The 25,681-nt window shown below is 41.7% G+C and overlaps 2 protein-coding genes across 2 annotated transcripts in view; both read right to left on the bottom strand.

The window, feature by feature from the left end:
• Positions 1–4,668, bottom strand: part of npnta (nephronectin a) — a 55,284-nt gene extending 50,616 nt beyond the window's left edge. Inside the window, exon 1 of the mRNA XM_080462655.1 lies at positions 4,275–4,668. Within this exon, the coding sequence (XP_080318781.1) occupies positions 4,275–4,345 (71 nt within the window). The 5' untranslated portion in view covers positions 4,346–4,668. The remainder of the gene's footprint in view (positions 1–4,274) is intronic.
• Positions 4,669–9,525: 4,857 nt separating this feature from the next.
• Positions 9,526–25,681, bottom strand: part of gstcd (glutathione S-transferase, C-terminal domain containing) — a 62,083-nt gene continuing 45,927 nt past the window's right edge. Inside the window, exons 9-12 of the mRNA XM_080464400.1 lie at positions 21,048–21,181; positions 18,019–18,049; positions 14,233–14,302; positions 9,526–11,368 (exon numbers count right to left, since the gene is read on the bottom strand). Of these exons, the coding sequence (XP_080320526.1) occupies positions 11,178–11,368; positions 14,233–14,302; positions 18,019–18,049; positions 21,048–21,181 (426 nt within the window). The 3' untranslated portion in view covers positions 9,526–11,177. The remainder of the gene's footprint in view (positions 11,369–14,232; positions 14,303–18,018; positions 18,050–21,047; positions 21,182–25,681) is intronic.

Genomic DNA, 25,681 nt, shown 5'->3' with positions numbered 1-25,681 from the left:
GTCATCTTTCTTCCACCTGACAGTGAAGAGCAGCCAGTTCATTGTTCACAGAGGAGCAATACGGAGTGCAGCGCCATAATCGGGACCATGAAGGTATATGGGGCGCATTCAGAGTGATGATAATTTAATCTTTCTATTACCATTCATGACCCATTCGGAAGCATGCAAAGCGTGACAGCTGAATGGATTCTCCCCACAAACACCCAGAGATGTTTCCTGCTGTAATTTCCAGCATCCTGCTGCGGGAGACTTGCTTGAACCTGCCGAGCCTCGGCTGAAGACATGAATTTGTGGAGTTGTGGGGTCTTATCTATTTTAATTAAGCATCTCAGCTGCGTGCGTTGCCACACGGCCAAAAATCTAATCACATCAGGCCATGCTGGCATTTACCTGAAGCAAAGGTTTGAATTTAAAGGGTGAACGTTGCCGGCCCTCTTAAGCTAAAACATTTCAACACAAAGCAGGCATACCAGAAGATATTTACTAATTGGTCAGTAAATACATAAATACACCTGCACGGTGAACTATTTACACTACACCACAGCACTACAGCCATGTAACAACTACCAAAGTCCACCCTGAATCACTTTGATGAAGAAATGTATGCCCTTGCAGAACTTTTTGTGGCATCCTGAACCACAGTTTGGCCGTGATGTCTTCTAACAAGTGGCTTAGGCCCACAATAACTATAAGTGTGTCTCTTGCAAATGCTGAAGCATGTTCAGTCCTGCAATGCAAGTTCTTAATGGATGAGATTTCTCGCCGCTACAATATGTCATTTATTGGATTAGTCAAATTAGAACTACAGATGATCTGATAACTGTTTATTGCCATTGTTAAAGGCACTTAAGTACTTGCTACAGGCATGTTGAACTGCAATGTGCAATTTTATGGCTTCACAGTGCAATGTGCTGCTGACTCCGCCAGCAGGCAACAGCTGGACCTCACAACGTTGCAGCTATCTGCTCTCTTTCTGTTTTAGCACAGAGGACTCAACAACTTGTCAGTGTGTTGGCTGTTACACGTGGATCCAGGAGTCTTCCAAGCAAATTTGAACATTGTTATGACCATTAAAATGTAATCTTCATTACAAGAGGGCCAAATTCTGACACTTTCAATACGTTGATAAAGGATAATATTGTTACTGTTTTTACAAAAAGAAATTGAGAAAAATCAACTGTATGTCATTCATTTAAATTATTATACCTACACGCAAGCATTTTATGTTTTTTCTCTTTATATACAGGCTAGAAATACAGTAATCACAATTAATATATTAGTAATATGTGATGACAATTACCTTCCTCCTCTCATTACCTGTCAAACGAAGAATTTATAGTTTTTTCATGTTTTGACTAAAGGTTCCACAAAGAATGAGAAGCAGGTCGAAGACTGGATGTGGCTTGCAGGCCACCAGTTGTCCATGTCTGCAATGTCACACCTGTTTGCATGTGCTGTACACACACACACACACACACACACACACACACACACACACACACACACACACACACACACACACACACACACACACACACACACACACACACACACACACACACACACACACACACACACACACACACACACACACACACACACACACACACACACACACACTCACACCATGTTGGAGCCAACGTCAAGAATATTTCAAGCGCCGTAGCAGAAAATATATTTATATAAGATGAATTTCTTACATATTTTATATTGAGGTTTTACAATCCTGTGGCAAAATCCTATAGTCTAACTATGACACAGTAACTGTCACCTGCACTTGAAAGAATTTGATCTGATTACCTCATACTTCCCTAAATCTGCAGATGAAACGCATCAATCAAATGATCTCTTGAGTGAAAGCTCCTTTACTGAAGCTGGGATTCAAAACATATATGTCCATTCATATTTAAAGTGTAAATCTGTATTTTATTCTAAAAATCCTTCACATACATTGATAATACAGTAGATACCATATCGTTATTGGGTTTCCTAAAGTGAACAAAATGTTTAATTTTACTTATAAATGATTATTAAGGAATGACTTTCACCCAAAGAAAGGATACACTTTGCATTGTGGCGATGGCGCAGCAGTCATTGTCACATTCATTGGCCTCAGACACGTTCGGGGTGGAAAAGCACAATAAAAGTGAAATCCATTTACTGAACACTGATTAAAAAAACCCTCTCTGTATATTATTTTTTAATTCAGGCATCATGTTGTTGGGTGACCCTAACAAGATGATTTCAGCCTTCCTTTCACAGTCCTTCCCAACCCATGGAAGTGTCAAATGTGGGTCTGAAATTACAATACCAACACAAGCTGGCAGCGGTCCGCGGCTTTGGATTATTACTGAGGAGGTCTGGTATGTGCTGCTTGGCTGTGTTTGACTAACAATTTAGTGACATCACTGAGGAAGAATATCCCCGACTGTACATATCGCCTTTAACATTGGAAACACTGTTTCCACACCACGTCAAGGTCTGCCCAGGGCCTTGGTTACAAAATAAACAAACAAGAAAAACAAGAGCAATAATAACAAAACAGTAGTTTCAGAGTTTGCAGGTAAGCATATTATCTGCAGCTATGGGAGAACAAAATGATCTTGCCAACGGTGCCCGTGAAGGACCCTTCAGGACTGGATGGATAAGCCTGTTAGGAACGCTCTCTAAAAGGCAATAAGTGAGGAAGACTAGGTAATAAATGGCTTTTTTTGCTTGTGCCTGGTCTCAGGGGATATTTTCTCAATGAATTAATATTGAAGCGGAGACTCGGGCCCGGGCAAGTTTATACCCATAAAAATTGGCAATTTATAGCTACAGTGACAAGCCACTCCATCAGCAGGCATGTTAATAATGTACAATATGCTGCTGCTGGGTTAAAGCAGATGATTATGGCACAAAGGCAGTGCGTGAAATAAAGTGAAAGCCCTACATATTTGATCAGGGCTCCGCCTATCACACAGACATTAGCCATGGTGATTAAGAATAAAAACTCCCTAAATAACAATAATACATGTGGTGGCAAATGCTAAACCTCACTTTTCTGCAATAATCTCTCTCCTCTACTTCCTTCTCCTTGGCACACAGACACAATTTTACCTCTTGCTGAAACCTTTGAAATCCAAATTGCTTCTTTTGAAATACTTTTGAGCACAGTAGAAAGCTGCACTGAAAGCACTGAGAGGGGGAAAAAATGATATATACCTCCAGATGTCAAAATATATTAACAAGCAGGTGGAGTGTCAGTCAGCCTAGCAGGGCTTTCTGAAATGCATGCACACTATTCCAGTAACAATTACCTCCAATAATCTTCAAAAGTTTTTTCACTCATTGGAAAGACGGTGAACATGGGAGAGGATTGTGCTCTGCAGCTCAGCCTGCCTGACAAAGATACACGAAGGAAAATAAAGTACTTGGCCGCATACTCTGCTTTAGAAAAATGGAATTTGGCAGTGGGGCTTTGTTTATGTAATTTTCCCACTATTTGGATGGACTTCAGACGAGTACTTATTCTGAGAACCAGAAATTTATCTCATGTTGGCACCAATAAGTAAAGAAATTGCAGTTTTGATTTTATTTAGGCTCTCAAACGGTTAAAGTTCTTTTAAATAAAGAATAAATAACAATCTGTCGATGTAAACGCCAGATTGAATTACTGCTTATTTGCAGCAGAGAAATGAAAACACAGGAAAACTGATAAAAACCTGACTCAGTTATGCATAACATGAGATATAAATGTCATATCAGTGTTAGGGGGAGAATAAACAGCCATTATCTATCACGCTCAGGTGGGACGCACCTACAGACAGACTCAAATCTCGGACACGTGCATTCTTTGGGGTCTGGCACATCTTCACACACTTTATGAGAGTCATGTTCAAACCTGATCACCGGGAAATGTGCTGTCACATCACTTTAACTTTAGAATCAGCCTGACATCTGCACAACACAAAAATGACTACCTTCAAACAGATGATCAATACTGTTTGCGTGTAAACAAAAGTTGGGTTGACAGAATGAGAAATATTGACATCGCGCGCACTCGAGCGCATATTTTATCAACATGTTTTCATTTGGATCTTCATTTAACACTTTTAGGAGATTTTAGTATAAACACTAACACATATACAAAATGTTACTGTGGACTAAAAAGGCGCATTTTTCAAAGATATTGTCTGATATGCGAAATGAAACGAGTGGCGATGAATTAAAACACCAAATCGCGCTTTATCAGTGAGAAATGCTCTCTCCTCTGTTCGACCACGCGCCCTTACCTCCCATCGTAGTCTGCTTTTGCTCCAAAGCAGCAGCTGTACAACAGCATCAACTTTATCCATAATTCCATGATTTGGGGAGTTACGCGCCCACGCGCTTGACTTCGCACCGTAAATCCAAGAGGAGCGCGTGAGAATCTGCGGAGGAAAACAATCAGAGCGAAACCCGGCGGAGTTTGTTGGACGCGCGCTGGAGGCGACCAGGTACAAAGGATCTGCTGGCGTCCGTCAGACTGCTCATCTGCAATATTCTGGAGCCTCGGGGAGAGAAACGAGTCTGATCTCTGGAAGCGGAGCGACTCCGACGCGCGAGCGTGCTTGGACGTGTGTGCGCGCGTGGAGCGGGACGCACTCTGCCGGGAAGAGAGCGCACAGCTCTCGCTCTCTCGCTCTCTCGCTCTCTCTCTCTCTCTCTCTCTCTCTCTCTCTCTCTCTCTCTCTCTCTCTCTCTCTCTCTCTCTCTCTCTTTCTCTCTCTCGCTCTCTTTCTCTCTCCCTCTCCTGATAAGTTCAGGCGGAGGGCTCCACAACCACCAGCACCCACTGCAGTCTGACCTTATCGCCCAGATCCAGACATCACAAGAGACTTTTACCGTAACGTCATGACCTGCACCGGAGTCAGAGGAGGAAGAGGAGGAGGATGAGGAGAAGGAAGCTTCACACGCAGCTCCGTGAGCGCTTTGTAAAAGTCCTTAATTAATTGCGCGGCCTGCTGAGGCACGCAGGTGCATCGGCCACCCAGGTAGACGCTGCTCGGGCAGTAAAGACAATACAACGACTGAGCCTGAAATCAGAGGAAACAGAAACACAGTCAGAACCAAATACGAAATGGAGGGTTTGACAAAGTTTGGTGGTGACTCGACTGATTAGAAAGGCTTTTGTTGGACTCGTGTAATTATTGTAAATACTACGCAAGCAATGTGGGTTTCGATAATATTTGCCGACGCACTGTTTCCAGCAACAGACTCTTTTGTGTCAAGTGTTTGGTAGCTTTTAAAATGAAATGAGCCCAAAGCTTTCCCGAGCGAAATATCAGAATCACTTTATTATAATTGTTTCGGAAACAACGAGTGGGGGAAAAAAGCTCTGAAGCTCTACCTGCCAGCGCTGAATGAGTAGAAATGAAAATAGGCTATATAAAGAATGAATTGTGCAAATGTGTGTGAGATGTGGTTGGGGAGAATCAGTCTATATGTTCAGATTTTGAAGAGGCATATTTTCACCATGACAGCCAGGAGAACAAGTGCTGTCCTGAGTGGGTGGGGTCTTTTAAAATACAGCTCAGTTGATGTAAATGTCTCTGATGGGAGGTAGGTGGTTTCGTGATGTGCTCCACCATACCTGCAGGTCATTCCTGTTGTAGACTGCACTGTTTACCTCACAGGAGGCTCCCTGTCAGTGATGAGGGAGGGGAGCTTGCTTCTATACTTCCTGTGACAGATTCAGTCTGTGTTTGGCCTCACTCTGTTTAAAGGTGGGAGATGTTTGTAGTCCTGATGTGAGCTGAGCTGAAGACACTCAGGACTCTGAGGCTCTCCACTCTCTTTATCTCTTTGTCACTAATGCAGAGGATGATGGTTCCATTAAATCTTGTGAGCAATTAGGTCTAAGGTCAAGGTCACAAAAAGGTTTTTTAAAAAAAACATATTTTGATCACAACACGGTCCGTTTTAATCCAATTGATGTCAAATCAACACCAAAATGTTCAGTTTTCAATTCCATATCCTCTGCTATGCCAGTGATGTCATTACCTTGGTTATCGGTTGGGGGTCAAAGGTCAGGGGGTGTCACACGGAAATTGTAAAACGCGTGTACATCAGTGTCAAAAAGTGATAACATGAAGCGACAAAATGGAAGGAGTGGTGTGGTGGATCAAATAACCTTGTAATCCATTGGTTTCCATGGTGACAAATGTGGCGTTGGCGAAGGTATGTGCTCTCAGCAACTCTAGCTGGCAGTGCAGAATGAGTTAAAATAAAACTGTATAAAGAATAAATAACGTGTGTCTATTTCTGGAGGTTTTTAGGGGGTTATATGTCTTCCCAGAGGGCACAAGGGAGAAGAGGGGATGCGGGTGTAGTGTGTAGAGTGTAGAATAAAAAGTGGGTGTCGTCCTTTAAATTAGCGTAAATAGAAATGAATTAGAAGGGATTAGGGAGGTGAGTTGGGCCTTTTACCTGATGGGGGTTGTTTAGACTTCAGGTGAGCTGAGATGAGCAGGACGCTGAAGCGCTCCATTCTCTTTACCTGCCTATTGTGTTTGCAGAGGGTTGGGCCGACACCTTTCAGAAAAAAACAGGCTTTGTTCTCCTAATATATCATTTTGAATAATATAAAAAAAACTACAAATACTTGTGTTAATGGTGTGGGGAAACATTCTTTTGTAAAGTGTGTACAGCTCAAGCCCTTGACAGCAGTCATAGTCGTCTTACAGAGAGTTTTCAGTTTTGTGTTCGACTGACAATGGCATGAAATTTAGACACTTGTGTCCCGCCTCACTTTGTTCTTGTTGCATAATAAAGTCACCCACTAGAAATTGCTCAGTCCTTATTATTCTTATTCTTTGTCAAGAGGTTATGATTCTATTAGTGTGGTTATTTCCAGCTTTCTTTGAAGCAGAACTTCATAATGAAAGTCGAATGAACTGCACTTGGTGTCTGGGGGCAGGATCGTAACAGGCTGCCTCATTTTGGGGTCTGACAGCCGTCTGCCTTGAGAATCATCCCCTGTCAGTGAAATGACTGTCCGGCAGGAACTTAGTGGAAATGAGAGGGAGAGAAGGCACTGGTAACCAAACAACCTTCTCTTTGGCAAAGAAGATGAATGGGAGGAAGGTTTGATGTGATTACTGTGCTGGTCGTCCACAGTCACCACTGTCCCTTTGACACATGGCACTGTTCACCTTGTAGCACCCTGTCACCAATCTGATGATAAATCCATGCGGCTGCACAGAGGTTTGACATCAAGTGATCGGAGAAATGGTGGCCGTGTATAATGAGACTATCAATCACATCATTTTCATGAGTGAACAGAAGGAACGCCATTCTGTGATTTATTGCTACTTATATAATAGTTATGGGTTATGCAGATCACCCAAATCATGCCTCATTACCAAAAACTCTGCTGCTGACACAAAATGGAAACTGAGCAGAAACAGAATCAGTATCCAGTTCTACAGTGTGAAATGTAGAGATCTGCGTCTCTGAGAGAACAGATGGAATAAGATGTCTTAACAAGCAGTTATTATTAAAGATTAAAAAAAAAACACCTGCATCTGAACCCAAATATTAATTTCACTGTAATATAATTTCTTGGGCCGGAGTAAGAAGATGTATGCTTTCCCCGAAGTTAGCGTGAGTGCATCCAATGTAAGGTGTGTGTCGAGTCAAAAAAAATGCAGTTCGGCTGTGGCGATATCGGCACCAGAAGACGATCATCACCATCTGGAACGGGGTGTCAGGCACATGGCTGGCAGGCTGCTGTGTGGTTTGATATCTGGCCAGCAGGATGACTACGCACGGAGTAGACAATATAAAAAAAAAAAAAAAAAAAAGAAGGAAGTTACGCTGTTGGCATCTATACACTGCGTGATTTTGGCTATACCAGACGAAAAACAAAACAATGAAAATATGCTGAAGGCTGCAGAAACCATGCAACCGAAGAAGTACAGCGGAGAATAAATTTAAAAACGATGATGCATGCGATTAGTCAATGAACGATTAAACCTCCACCCCATCATGAAAATGTCCATTAAAATACTTTTTCATACTAAAACAAGACAAACAAAATCTTGGAGTTGTCAATACTTTATATCACCATACTATTTTTCGTCATTCTTGTCCAATACAGATAAAACAGGCTCATATGTGGCCTGTAATGAATTTGACATGACTGATCTAGAATGCTGATAGGGAAAACTCATGCTTCTGTGTCTCCATGACGGAGGACATGTCCACCATTGTTGGGCCCCACTGTAATGATTGAACACATCAGAGACAGAAGAGAACCTTTCGCTGCCTTTAACTCTGCGTCTGCTGGGATTGGTTTGAGCTCCAGCAGTTCCACTCTGATCAGATTGACGTGGACGATGGACGGTAAAGAAAATAGAGAAACTTGCTTGGCGGATTCAACAAAAGAAAATTTGAACATTTTCCATGATTATAAAGTACAGAATGTTTTAAAGAGTACTCCACTCAGGGTACTGGGCACCTCTGTTCTAATTTTTTTTTTTTTTGTCCCCGCTCTAATAAACCTGATTGCATTAACTAGGCCATCCTCATCAAACTCCCCAGAAATCTGATAATGATCCATTCTTTAATAAAAATTTAAAAAAAGATTTTGTCAGAATAGGGAGATATGCAGAGAAGTGAATATCAGGAACTCTAGTGAGAGAAAACTGCGTGATTTGTTTTATGTACTCAAAGTATTAAAAAACTAAAATATTAAATCAATGACGTCAAAGTAACTATAACACACCGTTCTGCTAGAGGACCTAAGTGGTGGCAAATAGATGCATAAGCATAGAAGGCATGAAAAAATGTGTATATGTGAACATAATATGTTAATATGGAGAGTTTGATTAGCCCTGTGCTATTTAATGGAACATTATGCAAATCAGGTGAAACACATTTTAGTGGTAAAGGGGAAAAAACCAAACTATTTCATATACCTAGAATTTTATATTAGTGACTGCTATGGTGACCCAGGAGGCATGAACAAGGTTGCCCTTTGCCAAAAGCAAACATTTACTCCAACAGGGGACGGGCTTCAAATACAGAACTACCAACTGTTAGAGACAAACAGCCAGAGGCGCCCGCAGCATTATAAAGTGGAAAAAATAAAAAATAAGTTGGACAGAATGTAAAGGTCAGTCGAATTTTAATTACAAGTGATAAGTAAAGTTCATAAAGCAACGAAAGCTCCATTATCTCCTGCTAAACGTTTCCTGAGAAACAGACTATTCAGAGGTGAATTTAGAAACCTCTCAACAAAAGTGAAGAGAAAAATGTAAATATCATTTCATATAAATTTTTGTTCCACATAGTAAGCGGCGACCAACAGGGCTCACACGTTTACCTGCAAGAAAAACTTTCTGTTTAGGTTCAGCGCACTGATTTCAACTTTTGAAATCAGGTCAATCAGTTTATTAATAAATATTGTTTACCGCTGCACGATGGAGTCGTGGTTAGTTTATTCACCTTAAAGCAAGAATCTCCTCCCTTTGGGGGCTTTCCCGGTTGGTCTTTTTTTTTGCATGTTGGCGACTCCAGCTTTATCCGACAGTAAAATGTGATCAAGGTTAACTGGCTACTTCAGATTTGGTGTTGGTGTGATAGATATCTTGTCTGTGTTTGTCCTACGATGGACTGGCGACCTATCCAGCTTGGTAAACTCTGTAAGGAGATTAGTTGGATCAGAAACGTCTTTTCAGTTTGTTATTGATTACATGACTTGCTCAGAGTGAAGACCGCTTTTGCATTTCGAAAAGGTAAATTGAATCCAGTTGATCTGATTCAGTCTTCTTCTAGATGTCCCCTTGCTGGACAAATGAGAATTTTCAAAGGTGTGTTTTTGTCCAAACAAACCCGTCTCGTCACCCTCCAGCCCCGGGTGTTTAAATCAACCCACTTCACACCTTCATATTCTCTTTTTCAAGCGGGCAAGCCGTATGCAGTGCCACCTACTCTCTGTCTCCTCCTTTGTACCTATATGCATTTCTGTAATGTGCACTTGTGCAGAGCCACAAGCATGAGCATGGAGTCAGACGGCTCCTTTAGAAATAATTCCAGTCCTTGGAAGGAGCTGTGTCTGTGGCCATTCACCTCGGGATAGATTGACTCCGCTGACTGAATTTAGATGAGCTTTACGCTGGAAAAGCCTGCATCTCTTCTCGTCAATCCCTTCGGTGTGAGCAGGGAAAACGGACTATCTGGCTGCCGAGCCAGATTTCTCAAACAGCTGCGGTGCACTATCAAAGGTGACAGGACGGGTTTTTTTTTTCAGAGAAACAGATGACTACGTTCACCTGCAAGAACGAAGGCTTAAAGGGGGCCACGGTGTGTCTACAGCGTGCAGGATTAGAAATACGGAGTGTATTGTGCGATTTTCAGGCATGGGGCTGTGAACGCCGCGCATCTAATCAAGCACACTGACCTTTTCGCCAGCGTCATAAAATATTCATTGGTGCTGAAAAGTATTACGGGATGCATACCATATTCACACGGCTTTCTTACAAGGAATAATCAGGTTCGCTGTAGAACCATGACAAATGCTATATTTTACCTGATGTGATTTGAGTTTCAATCCAATTTCCCTTTCTCTCTCTATCCCGCTCTCACACTCACTCTCACACACACACCAAAGAGAGAGAAAGGCAGGTTGAATGAGATGGAGGTAATTCTCGCTTCGTAATTCTTTAATGCAGATGCGCTTTAAGAAATGTATTTATCTATTTTTTTCCCTGTTATTGTTGATCAGAGGAAGGCTACCCACTGAGCGTGATCACAGAAGGCTGTATGCACACTATTTGCAGGAACAGCATGTGGACGTATGACGTACTTAATTCACAATGTGGGTGTGTAACTCCGGCTGCTTCGGTGTACACTGACAGCTTGATCACACAGTTTAGACAAAGACAGAAAAACAACATTGCCGTTGGTAAGAGGCCTCTTACTGCCCGGCGAACAAGGGCATTTAGGTAAAGAAAGGAACAGCGTTTCACGTATGCATTGCTTTTATTTCCAGAGGCCATTTCTCACTAAAAACGTTGGTAAAAAAAACTAAGTTAAAAATGTTGAGAGTAGATTAAAAAGGAAAACACTGTCATTATGGCGCTAGGAGACACACAGTCTGACAAACTGTGACCACGCTGAGGATGTTCTGCTCTACTTCGGTGCCTCAAGTCCTAATTATGCGCCGGTGTTTGCAGCTGGCTGCCGATGCCTTCCCTTCCACTGGTCTGCAGCGGCCTTCCCACCAGCATGTTGTTCTTTGGAGAGCAGCTTTCAGGCTCCATAGTCATCACCTGCACCGAGTACCCATGAGCCTCTGCTGCCCACGACCGATCCAAGTCAACCAAGCCCATACATTGTTTACCTGGAGTGAAAAGCAAGAATAAATTAGACAATGTTGTTATTTTTGTGGCACAAAACACTCTTATACAAACAACAAATGTTGAACCGGCGATGGAAATACATCAAATTGTACTCCGAGTTTGTTTGGTATTTTTGTTGAGATGGGCGTTACTAAAATATTCATCAAAATTGTAACAGAAATAACATAATAAGCATGGAGTGTGTGTTGTGGCTGCGTCACTCAGGTACAGTGAGTACCCACAGTGAGTTTGATTCGGAGGTGACTACCGCTACAACATACTTCAGTATGCAATACCAACAACATATATTTGCCAGATATGCAGAAAAACTTATTTTTATTGACGGAATAGTTTAGTTACAAAATAGTTTGATTTGTTTTGTGTTTAATGACAATTAAATGGCATTGAGAGAAATACCTTTAAGCGTAACTAATCTTTCCAAACAGAAAACAAACAATTGGAATCATGAAATACGATACACGATAAAAACAAGAAATCAAAACAATGACTGACTTTGGAAGTGAATATTGAGAGTGAGTGGAACTACGATCAATAGATTTGATAACATGTGTCTGCATTGTCCACCACAAGTCATCACGGGCTGACTTTGCATTTTGAGGCCCTATTCCCATTCTGTGTCTCTGCAGCGTGACATTTCCCCATCCACAGAGCTGGAGGGCCCAGGAGTGGTTTAATGAGTGTGAAAATTAACCTTCACAGTCAGTTTGGTTTGACTTATGGGAATCTAAGCAGCTCTTATCCAGCCACGAAAAGGAACAGGCACATTTGTGAAAGACATTCGTTTGGTTTAATGGTTACTGAGATTTGAAGAATTTATGTGGTAAATTTCAAGCCATTCTGGCAACTTCTTATGACAACAGTAGTTATTCCATTGAGATCATCACCCATCTGTGTTTAACGCTTATGTTGACATATTCACAGCCAACATAAACATATCAGTCATTTTCTACGTCAGCCCGAGTTATTGCAGTGCTGCTATAATAATTTTGTCTATTTCCAACATACTCCGGGGTTTTGCATGTATCAGCACCCTACAGTGGCACTTATTCATCGTCGACAACTCCACATGGATTATCGCGCTTCTCAGCTACGGTCATTTTTCCCCGCACACGTTATGCAGTTTAGCAGTTTATTAGCAGGTGCGAGACATTAAGCGTGAGCTTTGGGCTTGTGACGGTGCCTCGGCGACGGCAGTCCTCCTCACCGGATCCGGAGGGACGAGATCAAGCACGGTTAGAAAATGTTAGTGGGAGAGGTCGAACTCTGTTAACTGATACAGAGCAGAAACAATAGTGACGGGTTGTGTCAGGTACATATGAAAGGGCTTCAGACTGACGAGGCATTGGGGAGCTTTCTGAGGCTCAGACGGAGGCTTTGATAAGCGGGAGAGCTATCAGGGTGAAGAGTCCTCAATGTAACGAAACGTGAAGCGCCGACACAGGCCGGAAGGTTTCAGTCTGACACAACACTTCCCTCCAAATCTGACAACGCTGATCTGACAGCTGTTCACCGCAGCTGTTTTGTCGCTCTGTAGAAATCCCTCCATTATCATTTCACACACTTTCTCAAAAGTTGGGACCTTTTTTGGAAAAAGTACAGCAGTGGGGTTAAGCGTGAGAGAAGTTGGAAAACACATTCACTATTTCAACGTGACGATATCTGCTGGACGGAGATAACTGCAGAAGTGTCTAGAACTATTCAATAAAAGATAACTCCTCCAACTAGTATTTCTCATGCCGCTGGGATTTCCAATGAAACTATATTAAAGATGCAACTGCTATACTTCTGCACAACATCAATCATAATAATAATAATAATAATAATAATAACTTGCATTGATATAGTGCCTTTCAAGTGACCCAAGGACACTTCACACAAACAAGAACAGATAAACACTGGCGGGAACAGGCACAAGATGTATAGTCTGTAGAAGCTAGAGGCCGTAGGCTTGCTTGAAAAGGTTGGTTTATAAAAGGCTATTTAATGTGATCAGGGATAGCACCCTGGGGAGTTTTGTTGGGAGAATGTTCAAGAAGGCGGGGGCTGCCACGCTTCAAACCTTGTCTCCAAGGGTCTGCAGTCTGTTGTGGGGCTGTGACGGTGTGTTCGGGTGGAGTTTGTTATCATTTAGGAAAAATCTGATCAGTCCCATACTCTTTACGTTGTAGAATAATTTGGGAGCTTGTGATTGGATGTTTGTGGGTCTCCAACTTTAGCACCTTAATCTGAGCGGAACACATTCGCAAACTGGTGATCGCGTCGAGCCTGGACAATATGTTGTGTTCACACCTACTTTAATTCTTCATGGCAAAGATTCAACAATGTGCTGGAAGCTTTCCTCAGAGATTCAGAGATGTCGACCGACACTGACAAGAAATAGCATCGCGCAGTTTCTGCCGTTTTAAATAATTTGAACAGCTCGGGTAGTGTCGGGAAGGGCATCTGCTGTAAAACTTGTGTAGGTCACAGATGTGGCGACCTCGGTAGGAAGCAGCCGAAAGGTAACATCACCACTCTGTGGTATAACTTCTTCCCTCAAAACATGCAGCTAAATTCAGGGGGGGGAAAAAAATCCTTTACACGCAGGTATCTGCAGATGATGTGTCCTCCAAAATGTTTGAAAGGTCCTTTCTGCCAATATATACACACACAGAGCCAAGTGTGCCAGGGGCAAGTGGTGCTGCAGATGGTGTTCAACACAACTATTTTCCTACAGTACATCTTATACAAAGTTACCCTGAGATATAATAAACCCTTTATAATAAACAACATCATAATATTTGTGCCTGTAGTGTTCGATACATTGTGCAGACACCGTTTGGATATGAGATGAAGACTACAGTACCGGTGAGCCGCCTCTCAGGAGGAAGCTGGACAGCAGTTTGGTCTGCGAAGCGACAGAGGATCATGTGTTCCTGAAAAAAAAAAAGACAGACTGTAAGTATCAGGAGCGGCTTATTACATTTCACAATATCTGTCCACATCTAGGAAAATACTTCCTGTGTTTTGGTGCAGTTACTGCTGCAATAACAGCAAAACCACACAAACACAGGGCAGGATTTATTTATAAATATATTTCAAATTGGCCATTCAGTAAACTCAACACCGTTGTGCCTGAATTGGTTCTGCTTTTCTGTAGATCTGCTTGTTGTACTTGGAGCAATGGAGCCAATGTTCAGCATGGTCATGGTTGGAAAAAAGCAGGAAAAACACCTCAGCTGACCTCGTGTCTGAAAGTCAATGCAGGAACATGAATCGTAACGGTAAATGTTGTTATGTGTGCATTTTAACCAACAGTGACGACATGGCTATAAAGGATGGGGATAGCTATCAGGAAACCAATTTCAGCCGATTACTTATAACATGTTGACATTAATATAAATATAATGGTCAATAAATAACCCAGAATAATGAGAAATTGATCTTATGATGGTGTAAAATAAAGCAATTGAAAATAACTGGATGTTGCATTTAGCTCAGACCTCATGTGAACAATTGTGATATAAGACACATGTGGGCCACTTTGTGGGATAAATGTGGAAACAAAGTCTAATGCTGAACAATGAGCAGAGTGCCTCACTTATATCCTCAAAATAACATTAGTTGATGTGAATGATTAATCAAGAAAGAGCAAATTTAACAGCCAGCAATACCTGAATGAACGCCGACACATAAATATTGTCACAGAAGGGAAATAAAACTACGGATGCGTTCCAAACCTGCAAATACTACAATCAGTAGCCAAGCTCGCCAACAAGCCTCCTGTGCTCGCTTGTGATTAGTCGAAATCCCAGCAGCAGACGCTTTGTCTGCCTTTTCTGAGTCTGTGATAAGAATCATACGGGGAGAATAGTCTCTCTTTTTACTGTTGTTTATTGCACAGGACACGAGGTCACTTAATGAGGCTTTGAAGACTGAGTGGTGCTCGAAACAACACTTGTTTTGCTGATGTTTTTCTATTACCTGAGGGTGTGATGTGCATTTGCAATGAGTGTTTGTGTGAGTGAGGATGAAATATGAGTGAAAGCTGTGTTAAAGACAAAGAATCTGATGGTGGCTACAAAAAAGTGTGACAAAGTTAAATGTGTACATTTTCTTCTGTTATTGATAGCAGCTGTATAATATGCAGACATTCAACTGAAACTACACTAGAAGCCATGTGTTGATTTTCTTGGGTAACGCCAGCACTTGAGAGCGGAGGCTCACATGTGCATTCCTTCCACTTCAACAGAGAAACCGGATGAACCCACGTAATTCATTTCTAACCAAAGGACAAGCTTTCCCATTATGGCTTGTACCTTGTTATAGTTCATGGAACAAGTGACTCAGAAGAGCGGTTAGTCATCTCTAACCTGCCTCTACTTTAATTGATCTCATTCTTCACTCCACGGGGTCGACGCTGAACGCAAGGCCACCGAGCAGGTGCTTAAAGTTAGTGTTGAGCACCAATAGCTCACACCATTAGCCCTTTATTCCAGCCATACACCATCCGTCAACGTACTGTCACTCTCCCAAACTGCTGTAGTTCAGGAAGGACAACTATGGCGCGGCTATAAAACAATGCAAGGCAGCTTTTATTTCTGCAAATGTTGTCTGGGGGATAGCGAGCAGAGACGTAAGGAAACAGTGGGGCTCCATACACTGAGCCAAAACAAATAGCCAATACCAAACGGGACTGTTGAAAGCAAAAGCAGGAGGAGGCAAGAGAGATGTAGAGCTCAGGTTTAAAGTGGCAGATAATATGTCTGCTAGTTTAAATAGAATATAGATTTCTCCTGCTGCGTGGCTGCATCTTTGGATTCGTATTTTCAGACTGAAAATTTGCCAATTGCTGAGGTTTTTGGTTTTTTTCTGTTCCCCCTCTTCTCTCTGGGCTTTCACACAAATGGCAGAAGAATTACAATTCGGAATCACACAACCAAGCAATTTCCCAATGTCTCGTATATATTACACTATTTTCTCTGCTTTCTGTTTCTTTTACTTGAGGTAGGGGAATGAGCTAATGGTGGTCCAATGTTGTGACATGTCAACTCTTAAGGTCGCTCTGGTTAGGACCTGCAGCTACCTCGGCAAAGATTCTCCCCGGAGGCACTGACAAGTCCCATACATCATCATGGGATCGGCCCTCCCGGAGTACAGTTGTGTGTCTGCGCTGAGCGATAAGGGAGACTGGAGGGTACACGCTCACCCTTGTAAGTGCTTGGGGAATCTTTGTTCCCCAGACAGTGATGAGTGCAAAGATCACTGTAATTCAGTTTTACTGTTTGAATAAATAAATGGAAAACAAGAACGGTTTAACAGAAACCGCAGACAATAAATAACACCATTGGTAGGGATCTTAAAGTCATCTTCATCAATATTTAAAGGTTTTAAATTCTTGATCTATTTCATTTTTTTGGCAAAGGCGGATTCACCCAATTGCACTAAAATGTAGGGCAAGAAATTAGTATTATAAAACAAACATGGAAATGTAGCTTACAAAACGTTTTCACATCAGTGAGAGTGAAAGGTGAAGAGTGAAGGAAAAAAAAACCCAAAAAACAACACAAACGATGTAAGGATGAATCTGACTACATATTTAAACACCAAAGCCTTTCCCAGTTATAATGTTTATTTAAAGGGGTCACATGATACAGCTCTTAAACACTTTCGCATGGGTGTTGTTGGTCCAAAAAATGTTTATTGGCCCAAATCCAGCTTTTCCTTGATTTTCATCCTTTTGAACATTGGTTCATATGAGCTGCATTCAGAATCTGATGTGTCTGTGGAGGGCCAACCTTGATTGCGATTGGCTAAACCCCAAATGACACTATATGGGGTTTGATTTCTCATTCGCTCGTTGGAGCAACACACTTTTCAAAAAAATGTAAAAGTGAGAGAGATGACAGACTTTCTCCACTCCGGGGTGTCATTCCCAGGTATGGGGAACCATAGGACTGTTGGAAACTCATTAGAAAGTAAATTTTGCATAATGTGACCACTTCAAATTAATGGACTTGGCTTATTTAGAGCATTATTACCACTTTGGCAGTTTCAACAAGCATCCACACTAGGTCACTGTGGCATATGGAGAGATGAGTTCGGGGACTGAACCACCAAATTCGGGATTTGAAGACAACTCGCTTTACCAAAGCTGTCTGTAATTACTATTTTGAACTTAGTCTGTGATTAGTGCTGAATAACCTACTGATCTGAGTAACGGCTACACAAACATCAAGTGCAACCAGCCCAAATATGTCTCTGCTTGTCAGTTTGTTTTTCCTTGTCGGATTCCTGTTTTCTGTTTGCTCAGTCTTGACAATTGTGGTATGAGAAAGCACTTTCACCTCTCGCCAGGTCGCGGAACTACGGTCCGCCCATGTGAAACCGCAGCTCTGGAGCCAGGTAACTCTGAATCTATTACCCTGTTATTGTTGCAGCGACAGCATTTTAATAAAGCAGCAGTTGGGATGGAAAAAGACAATGTTCAACAATAGGTCAAGACACAAGAGGGTAACTCGCTCCTTGCTCATGGTGGAATAAATCAAAAAACACAATAACTTGCAGAAAGTTGTCAAGATTCAGCATTCTGTGATATTTCACCTAAATCACAAGTTAATATTTCATGCAATACAGTGAGTTAATCACATACCTTATACGCCAGAGTCTCTTTAAACTTCTTGCTGCAAACCAGAACAAAAACAAGACATTTTAGAGTGATTTCAAATCAGTGCATAAAATAGAGGTAATATACCTACATTGCATGTCCAAACTTAACCTGCTTCAAAATATGTTTTCATAAATGAATTAGCACCAAACAAGCAACACATAATATGCAGAAACTCTAAAAACAAATCACTGTCTCAAAGAAGAAAACTTTTTTCAGTCTGTTTGTCACGATTGCATGTATTTTGGTTTCTTGGATCGGTAACAATAACTGCAAATGCACATGAAGCTGGTCAAGAAGTAGAGAAGTCGCCCAGGTCAAATGTTGATATGTAGTAAGGCTAACTTGAACTTTTGAGGCCAAAATGAAATGGGCAGTTTAGCTACACAGCTCATTAAAAAAAACTAAAAAAACTGTGAACTGCTGGGAATGTCTACACTTGAGGAATATCCACATGAGTACCTGGAACATGGCCTGAGGGGAAAACACTAAAAGTAGCAGGGCGAAGATTGACAGAGTCAGGTGCGTGTGTCCTACACACATGCTGCCCTGCAGGAACACGGTCCCCTGTTGTCCGTTACAGCTGCAAAAGTCTTTTTTGTATATTTTATGAGGACTCAGAGGGGGTGAAGTGTCAAGTTAGCAACGACAGGAAAGGAAAACTAAAGAATGTGAAATTTCTGAAAAATGTATGCAGTAAACTGAAGGATTTTCCCCAAAGGCATAGTTTTAGGTTAAAGAACACCACAGCCACAAACAACCATCATACGTTCATGTGTCACCCAGAAGCCTTTTAAATAATCCAAACATCATGAACACTACCTTAAAGAATGTACTTTAAACTGGAGTTAACCACAGCAGTAGTTTGAAGTTTCACACTGCATTTGTTAAAAGATCATTAGAAATGCAAAGACATTTTTTAATATGAGAGAAAGCTACCTGGGTAACTTATTGTTGCTTATACCGGAACAAAGTGTCCTTATTGGCTGCAGTACGGCCGTCCTTTGCATATGAAAATATTAACTGCATTATGCACACTGGTACATGTTATCATTAATCAATTACCTATACTGACTCATCCATCAGAGGTGGCATAAAGCTGGAGCCCATCCCAACTCGCACTTGGCAGAAGGTGGTGTGCATCTCTAGACAGACTTTGGTCGGTCGGCACAAAGACGGACGCTGCATTTACACATGCAAGCAAATTAAAGTCCCAAACAAACTGACATTGAAAATATTAATGTCTGTTGGAAAAATTCAGGGCACTTTTAAATGATTGATAATTAAGCGTAAATTAGTTGAAGTTTTCACAAAAACACTATTTATCTTAAGAGTGTTTAACAATAAAAGACTAATTATTTATACAACTTAAAACTTGCAGGGTTTTCCAAGAGTTGTTGTGCATCTCCTCACACAATACTAAAACTGACCGCGCTCCACTACAAGTCTCCAAGTGTCTGTACTGCGCACCACATGTGCACCTTTCTGCATGGGAAGAAAACAAACTCTCTTGGTCAGACTCTTTTTCAGTCGTCTTAAAACTCAACTGAAAAAACGTGAAATACCTTCACAGGATAAGACGCACCCTGATCACTACTGCAGTTGCAGTCAAGTAAGCGTGATGTGAATGACTCAGTAAATACAAAGACGGCACTATGCTTGGTAGCCTGTGGGAAGAGCTGCAACCCTGGAAATCTGCCAGAAGCACAAACTCTATTGTGATATTTTTGCGGCAAAAGCTGAACATGGGATGAAACCAATTAGGAAAACAACTAATTTGCAGACAGCTACGGATGGTGAACCCGCTGGATGTGAGCCTCGACTAGTGAACATCTGACACCCTGATAAGTGCATTATGAAAATCAGACCACTCAAAGCACACCACTTCATGTTTACTTTTTCTTGCCATTTTCCGGACTGAAACCCCCCCCCGGAAAACTTACTGTTGTGCATCTTAGTTGAAACAAGGTTAATAAAAGGAATAGAGCGTGAAAAGTGAATACCTCAGAGAGATAAGAAGAATCCTTTTAACATCACACTGTAATTTTATCACCCTGAAGACGAGAACAGGCTTGGCCCAACAACAACAAATATAAGGTTATCTCCACCGTAATTTGGTGGTTGTCGTTGCTACAACAGGAATACTACACAACAATCTGACATTGGATGATGTTTTCTCCCTTGTATGAGTCTTAAAGTCTCACGGCGCCATTATGTAACATAGCAACAGGACAAACACCATTCAATTACCCCATTTAGTTTCACCGGTATACTTTATTTCCTTCTATTCAAACGGCGCTGTAATTCAGCCTGCTTAACAGAGACATTTTGAATGAACCCTACAGTTAAGAGAAATTTTTTTTTTGTACCTCCAACTGGGTTTTCCAGCCTGTCTCTCTTTAATGGCCTCGCAGTGTCTACATAGAGGACCTTGCTGCTGACAGATCAAATCCGAAAATGTGAGGGCCGGACCCCGTTGAGGAGGTGACGCAACTGTGCTGCCCCATATTGTCAGCGGTGACGGTGAGAGACGGGAGGTGAACAAAAGGCCCAAACAAGAGCTATAGATTATGTGTGTTTGAGAAAGAGAGCACGAATGACGTGTGAAAATGTGCGAGTCCTAGAGCTATAAAGAGAAACTGAGAAAAAAAAGAGAGGAAAGCAATGTCACACCTCCATGGAAATACAGTAAGTAAGATGAAGGCCATGCTGTGGTGAAGTGGTTAGTGCTCTCATCTCACAAGTATATACTGGGTTTCAGGACTTTCTGTTTGGAGATTGCATGTTCTGCATTGCTTGTTTGCAGGTGACAGGGATTCTTTCTTAAACCCACAAACGTTTATCTTGCCTGTGAATGTGTGCATGTGACTGTGTAGTCCTTGTACAGAGTGTACCCTTCGTCTCTCTATAAGTCAAAAGGATTGACTCCAGCTCCCCACAAACACAAGTTCAATATAGTGTGAATAAAAGACATGGAAACATTGCTTTAAGGTGTGGCAGACGCAGGTACAAACCTCTTGGGGAAGGTGAACTTGACTGCGTTCTGGATGAAGCCGTAGCAACAGGGACTGATGACGAAGGCGGCTTCGGCCTGGATGCAGTGCTCCATCACCATATCTGTTGCAACACCACATGCATGGAGGGCAACCTCAATTGAAAAAATAAAAAAATTAAAATCTGTGTTAGAAACACCAATAAAATCAACGTGTTCTTGAAAGCTATCACGATCCAGAAGCAAAGCCAGAAATGAGAGCACTTGAGAGCATGTACTCAATCCCATTGATTACTTCATAATGGGTGCTGCTATTAAATACATCTGCGCTCTCAGAGGTGCAGGCACGGAGAGCGAGAGCAAACAAAATGTATTGGTGCTTTAAGAGGAGAGGCACGGATGCATCAGGATTCCCATTGAGTGGGTAAACAGTGCGTGGTGATGAGCACCTTGCTATGCATTAGTAATGCTGTGCTTATATATTGGATGACGGAAAGGGACTAAAAAAGACAATATTGTGGTCTTGTCTGTGTTGCAGCCACCTTCCCTGCCCAGTCCATCTGCAAGAACACATTATGGCTTCCAAAAAGCAGTAGGTTTAATATCCAAAGTGCAAGGGTAACAGATGATTTCCTCTGTCACGCGCGCAGTGCTAAATGGATTCCCCGTTAATGGCCCAAATAAAATGCATTATCAACAGTCTGATGTGACAATGGCCACAAAGGCTCTCTTAAATCAACCCCATCCAACACAATCAATCTCTATTCATGTTTTCCAAGCAGTCGTCACTTGATGTCTGTGAGTCTCATTCGACCGCATGTTGCCTTGACAGCAGCGGCACAAGAGCGGACGCCCAGAGCTGACCAGGACGAGACGCGGCCAAACACCATCATAAAGTCACTGACATGCCTGAACGGGGGCTCCGAGGCGCCTTGCAATCTCCCTGGGAGCAGCACTTGTGCATGTGCGAATCCACAGCTTGTACTGAGAAATATGTCTGAAGACTTTGGGCTGGAACAATGATGTGTTTAGTTTGTTACTCAACTGCAAGAAAGGATGCATCCCCCCCCCCCCCCCCCCCAAAAAAAAAAAAAAAAAAAAAAAGCAGATGAAAGCAGAGTGAAAAAAACTAAAATGGGCGAATTAACATCAATTACCTCTATGGCCTTGGCTCTATTTGACGCCTCATCCTGCATTCATTCATGTCATCAGGGAAAAGACAGATGCTGTTTCAACAAGCATGTTTTAGACTGCCGATGAGGAGGAGGAGAGTTTTTTTTTTTTTTTTTCTAATCGAAGATTGCGTGATGTTACTTCCCCCCACATCTAAGCAAAAATAATTAACAAAGTAACACCATCCCTCTTATCCAGCAACTTAATGTTGTACATTAGTCATACTTCAGTAAGTCCTAATTACATTTTATAACCTTTAGCCTTGATTCAACACAGTCAACTGAAACGCACACAACTTACAAGAAATACAAACACGCTCTGATTTGTTTAGATAACTAATTATGCATTTGCAAGTTCACATCTGGAAAAAAAAAAAAAAAGCATCTCTACTTTCTTAGCCATTTCTTTCTGATGGGGGGGGGGGGGTAATAAAGCATCGTCCAAGCCCAAAATGCTGTCTGTTATTAATTAAAAATGCATAATTAAAAGCAAATTTATGCACAAGGCTGAGTTAAAAATGATCTCACAGACATTCTATTTCCCATACATATTCTGCAGAGATGGATTAAAAAAAAAACAACAACAAGAATTTCCATGAGAAAATTACACGGTCCCTTGTAAAACTATGTTCTTTATTCATCTGGCTTATTGAGAGAGGGAGAACAGTTTCGCTCTATCTTTCTCTCAATAATCACATTACGGAAATAATGAGGATTCATTATTCATCCTTATTCATGTAATTATATATTTCTCCTGGTCTGTGAAGGCCTGACACAGAACAAGTTCCTGCTGCACGGCTAATAATCAACTTCATAACCTTCTGTGAAATTGTGCTGCAAGTTTCTTCGGTTACCCAGGGATTTTTTTTGTGCAGTCCTGACATTATTTAAAGTTCATGTTACTTTGTACCACATATTGTATCATAAAAAACCACACAAAAAAAACAACTGAGCACTTATGTTTCTGTCTACTGATCAGTCATACCCTTGTGGCCACTGGCTTGTGAAGTGAATAAAAGTGATTATCTCTTTTTCAGGGCTCCTTTTATTGGCAGGGACACGTCAGGCAACATATTGCCTCTTTAAAGTGTGTTAGCAGCAGCACAAGGGATCAAATGGAAGGATCTCAGCAAGTCTGATGTCTTGCGTCTTTAAAACTAAAGTTTTCTTGGGTGTTCCCAGTCTATCAAAAGATATCCAAGGAATTAAAAAAAAGTAACAACCATGGACACTCCACATTGCAACTTACAGGACATTCAACATTTGCTGCTTAATGCCTCTGTGTCAAACTGCTCGGCAAACATTCAGAGGTCTGACCTAGTCAGTATCTCAGGGCTGCTTTACCACCAAAAAAGACCTACATTAACCAAGGTGGTCATAATGTTATTTATAATTGCTGGTTTGTTTGTGCTTTTTACTGTGGATGGTACAACTTTAATCATGGACTGTTTGTGCTTAAATTGTGCTTAAAACATATTAGTACTGGAATTACATCTAGGACTTGATTAATATCAGTGTCTACACAAGATTCAATTTATATCAGCAAGTACAGTATTTTTCACACAACCATTAAAAAGCCAGCTGCAGTAATCAATGGGGGACAATAACAGCCTTCAGCACAACCAAATAACGAACCTGAGTTCAATAAAAATCCTACTGTGCTTCAAGCTCCACAGGTTTTATGCTCCTGAAGTCTGTTTGCTCAACGTTATCGGTCAGTGGGGGAGAAATCTAAACACATTGCATGTAAATTCTGCTTCTGATACAAGTTTCATACCTGGACTATTCAATTTCAGCAGGAGAAGCAGACTGACTGAACCGGAGCACCTCAACTTAATTAGCCTGATTAAATGAGCACGACTAAAAATGGGACCATGTATTATACATAACAGGATTAAATTCAGTGTGATGAGAAGCTCACGGAGGTAGGAATATTTAGGGAAATGGAATCAGAAGCTTCATGTATAAAATCTCCAGTTTGACTAGGAAAAAAAACAACCCCACAACTAATTGTAGAGAAAAACAATCTGCTGTTTGACTCTTTGCAGGTAGAACAAGTCTCAGTGGAGCGATGACCCTGATATATATATATACAGTACAGACCAAAAGTTTGGACACACCTTCTCATTCAAAGAGTTTTCTTTATTTTCATGACTATTGACATTGTAGATTCACACTGAAGGCATCAAAACTATGAATTAACACATGTGGAAATATGTACTTAACAAAAAAGTGTAAAACAACTGAAAACACGCCTTATTCTAGGTTCTTCAAAGTAGCCACCTTTTGCTCTGATTACTGCTATGGACACACTCTGCATTCTCTTGATGAGCTTCAAGGGGTAGTCACCTGAAAGGGTTTTCACTTCACAGGTGTGCCCTGTCAGGTTTAATAAGTGGGATTTCTTGCCTTATAAATGGGGTTGGGACCATCAGTTGTGTTGTGCAGAAGTCAGGTGGATACACAGCTGATAGTCCTACTGAATAGACTGTTAGAATTGGTATTATGGCAAGAAAAAAGCAGCTAAGTAAAGAAAAAGGAATGGCCATCATTACTTTAAGAAATGAAGGTCAGTCAGTCCGAAAAATTGGGAAAACTTTGAAAGTGTCCCCAAGTGCAGTCGCAAAAACCATCAAGCGCTACAAAGAAACTGGCTCACATGAGGACCGCCCCAGGAAAGGAAGACCAAGAGTCACCTCTGCTGCGGAGGATAAGTTCATCCGAGTCACCAGCCTCAGAAATCGCAGGTTAACAGCAGCTCAGATTAGAGAGCAGGTCAATGCCACACAGAGTTCTAGCAGCAGACACATCTCTAGAACAACTGTTAAGAGGAGACTGTGTGAATCAGGCCTTCATGGTAGAATAGCTGCTAGGAAACCACTGCTAAGGACAGGCAACAAGCAGAAGAGACTTGTTTGGGCTAAAGAACACAAGGAATGGACATTAGACCAGTGGAAATCTGTGCTTTGGTCTGATGAGTCCAAATTTGAGATCTTTGGTTCCAACCACCGTGTCTTTGTGCGACGTAGAAAAGGTGAACGGATGGACTCTACATGCCTGGTTCCCACCGTGAAGCATGGAGGAGGAGGTGTGATGGTGTGGGGGTGCTTTGCTGGTGACACTGTTGGGGATTTATTCAAAATTGAAGGCATACTGAACCAGCATGGCTACCACAGCATCTTGCAGCGGCATGCTATTCCATCCGGTTTGCGTTTAGTTGGACCATCATTTATTTTTCAACAGGACAATGACCCCAAACACACCTCCAGGCTGTGTAAGGGCTATTTGACCAAGAAAGAGAGTGATGGGGTGCTGCGCCAGATGACCTGGCCTCCACAGTCACCGGACCTGAACCCAATGGAGATGGTTTGTGGTGAGCTGGACCGCAGAGTGAAGGCAAAAGGGCCAACAAGTGCTAAGCATCTCTGGGAACTCCTTCAAGACTGTTGGAAGACCATTTCAGGTGACTACCTCTTGAAGCTCA

This window comes from Lipophrys pholis (genome assembly GCF_963383615.2).
Source record: "Lipophrys pholis genome assembly, chromosome: 5".
NCBI classification, from domain to species: Eukaryota; Metazoa; Chordata; class Actinopteri; order Blenniiformes; family Blenniidae; genus Lipophrys; species Lipophrys pholis.
The sequence above is the reverse complement of the archived record's forward strand: the minus strand, read 5'-3'. Positions and strand labels throughout refer to the sequence as shown.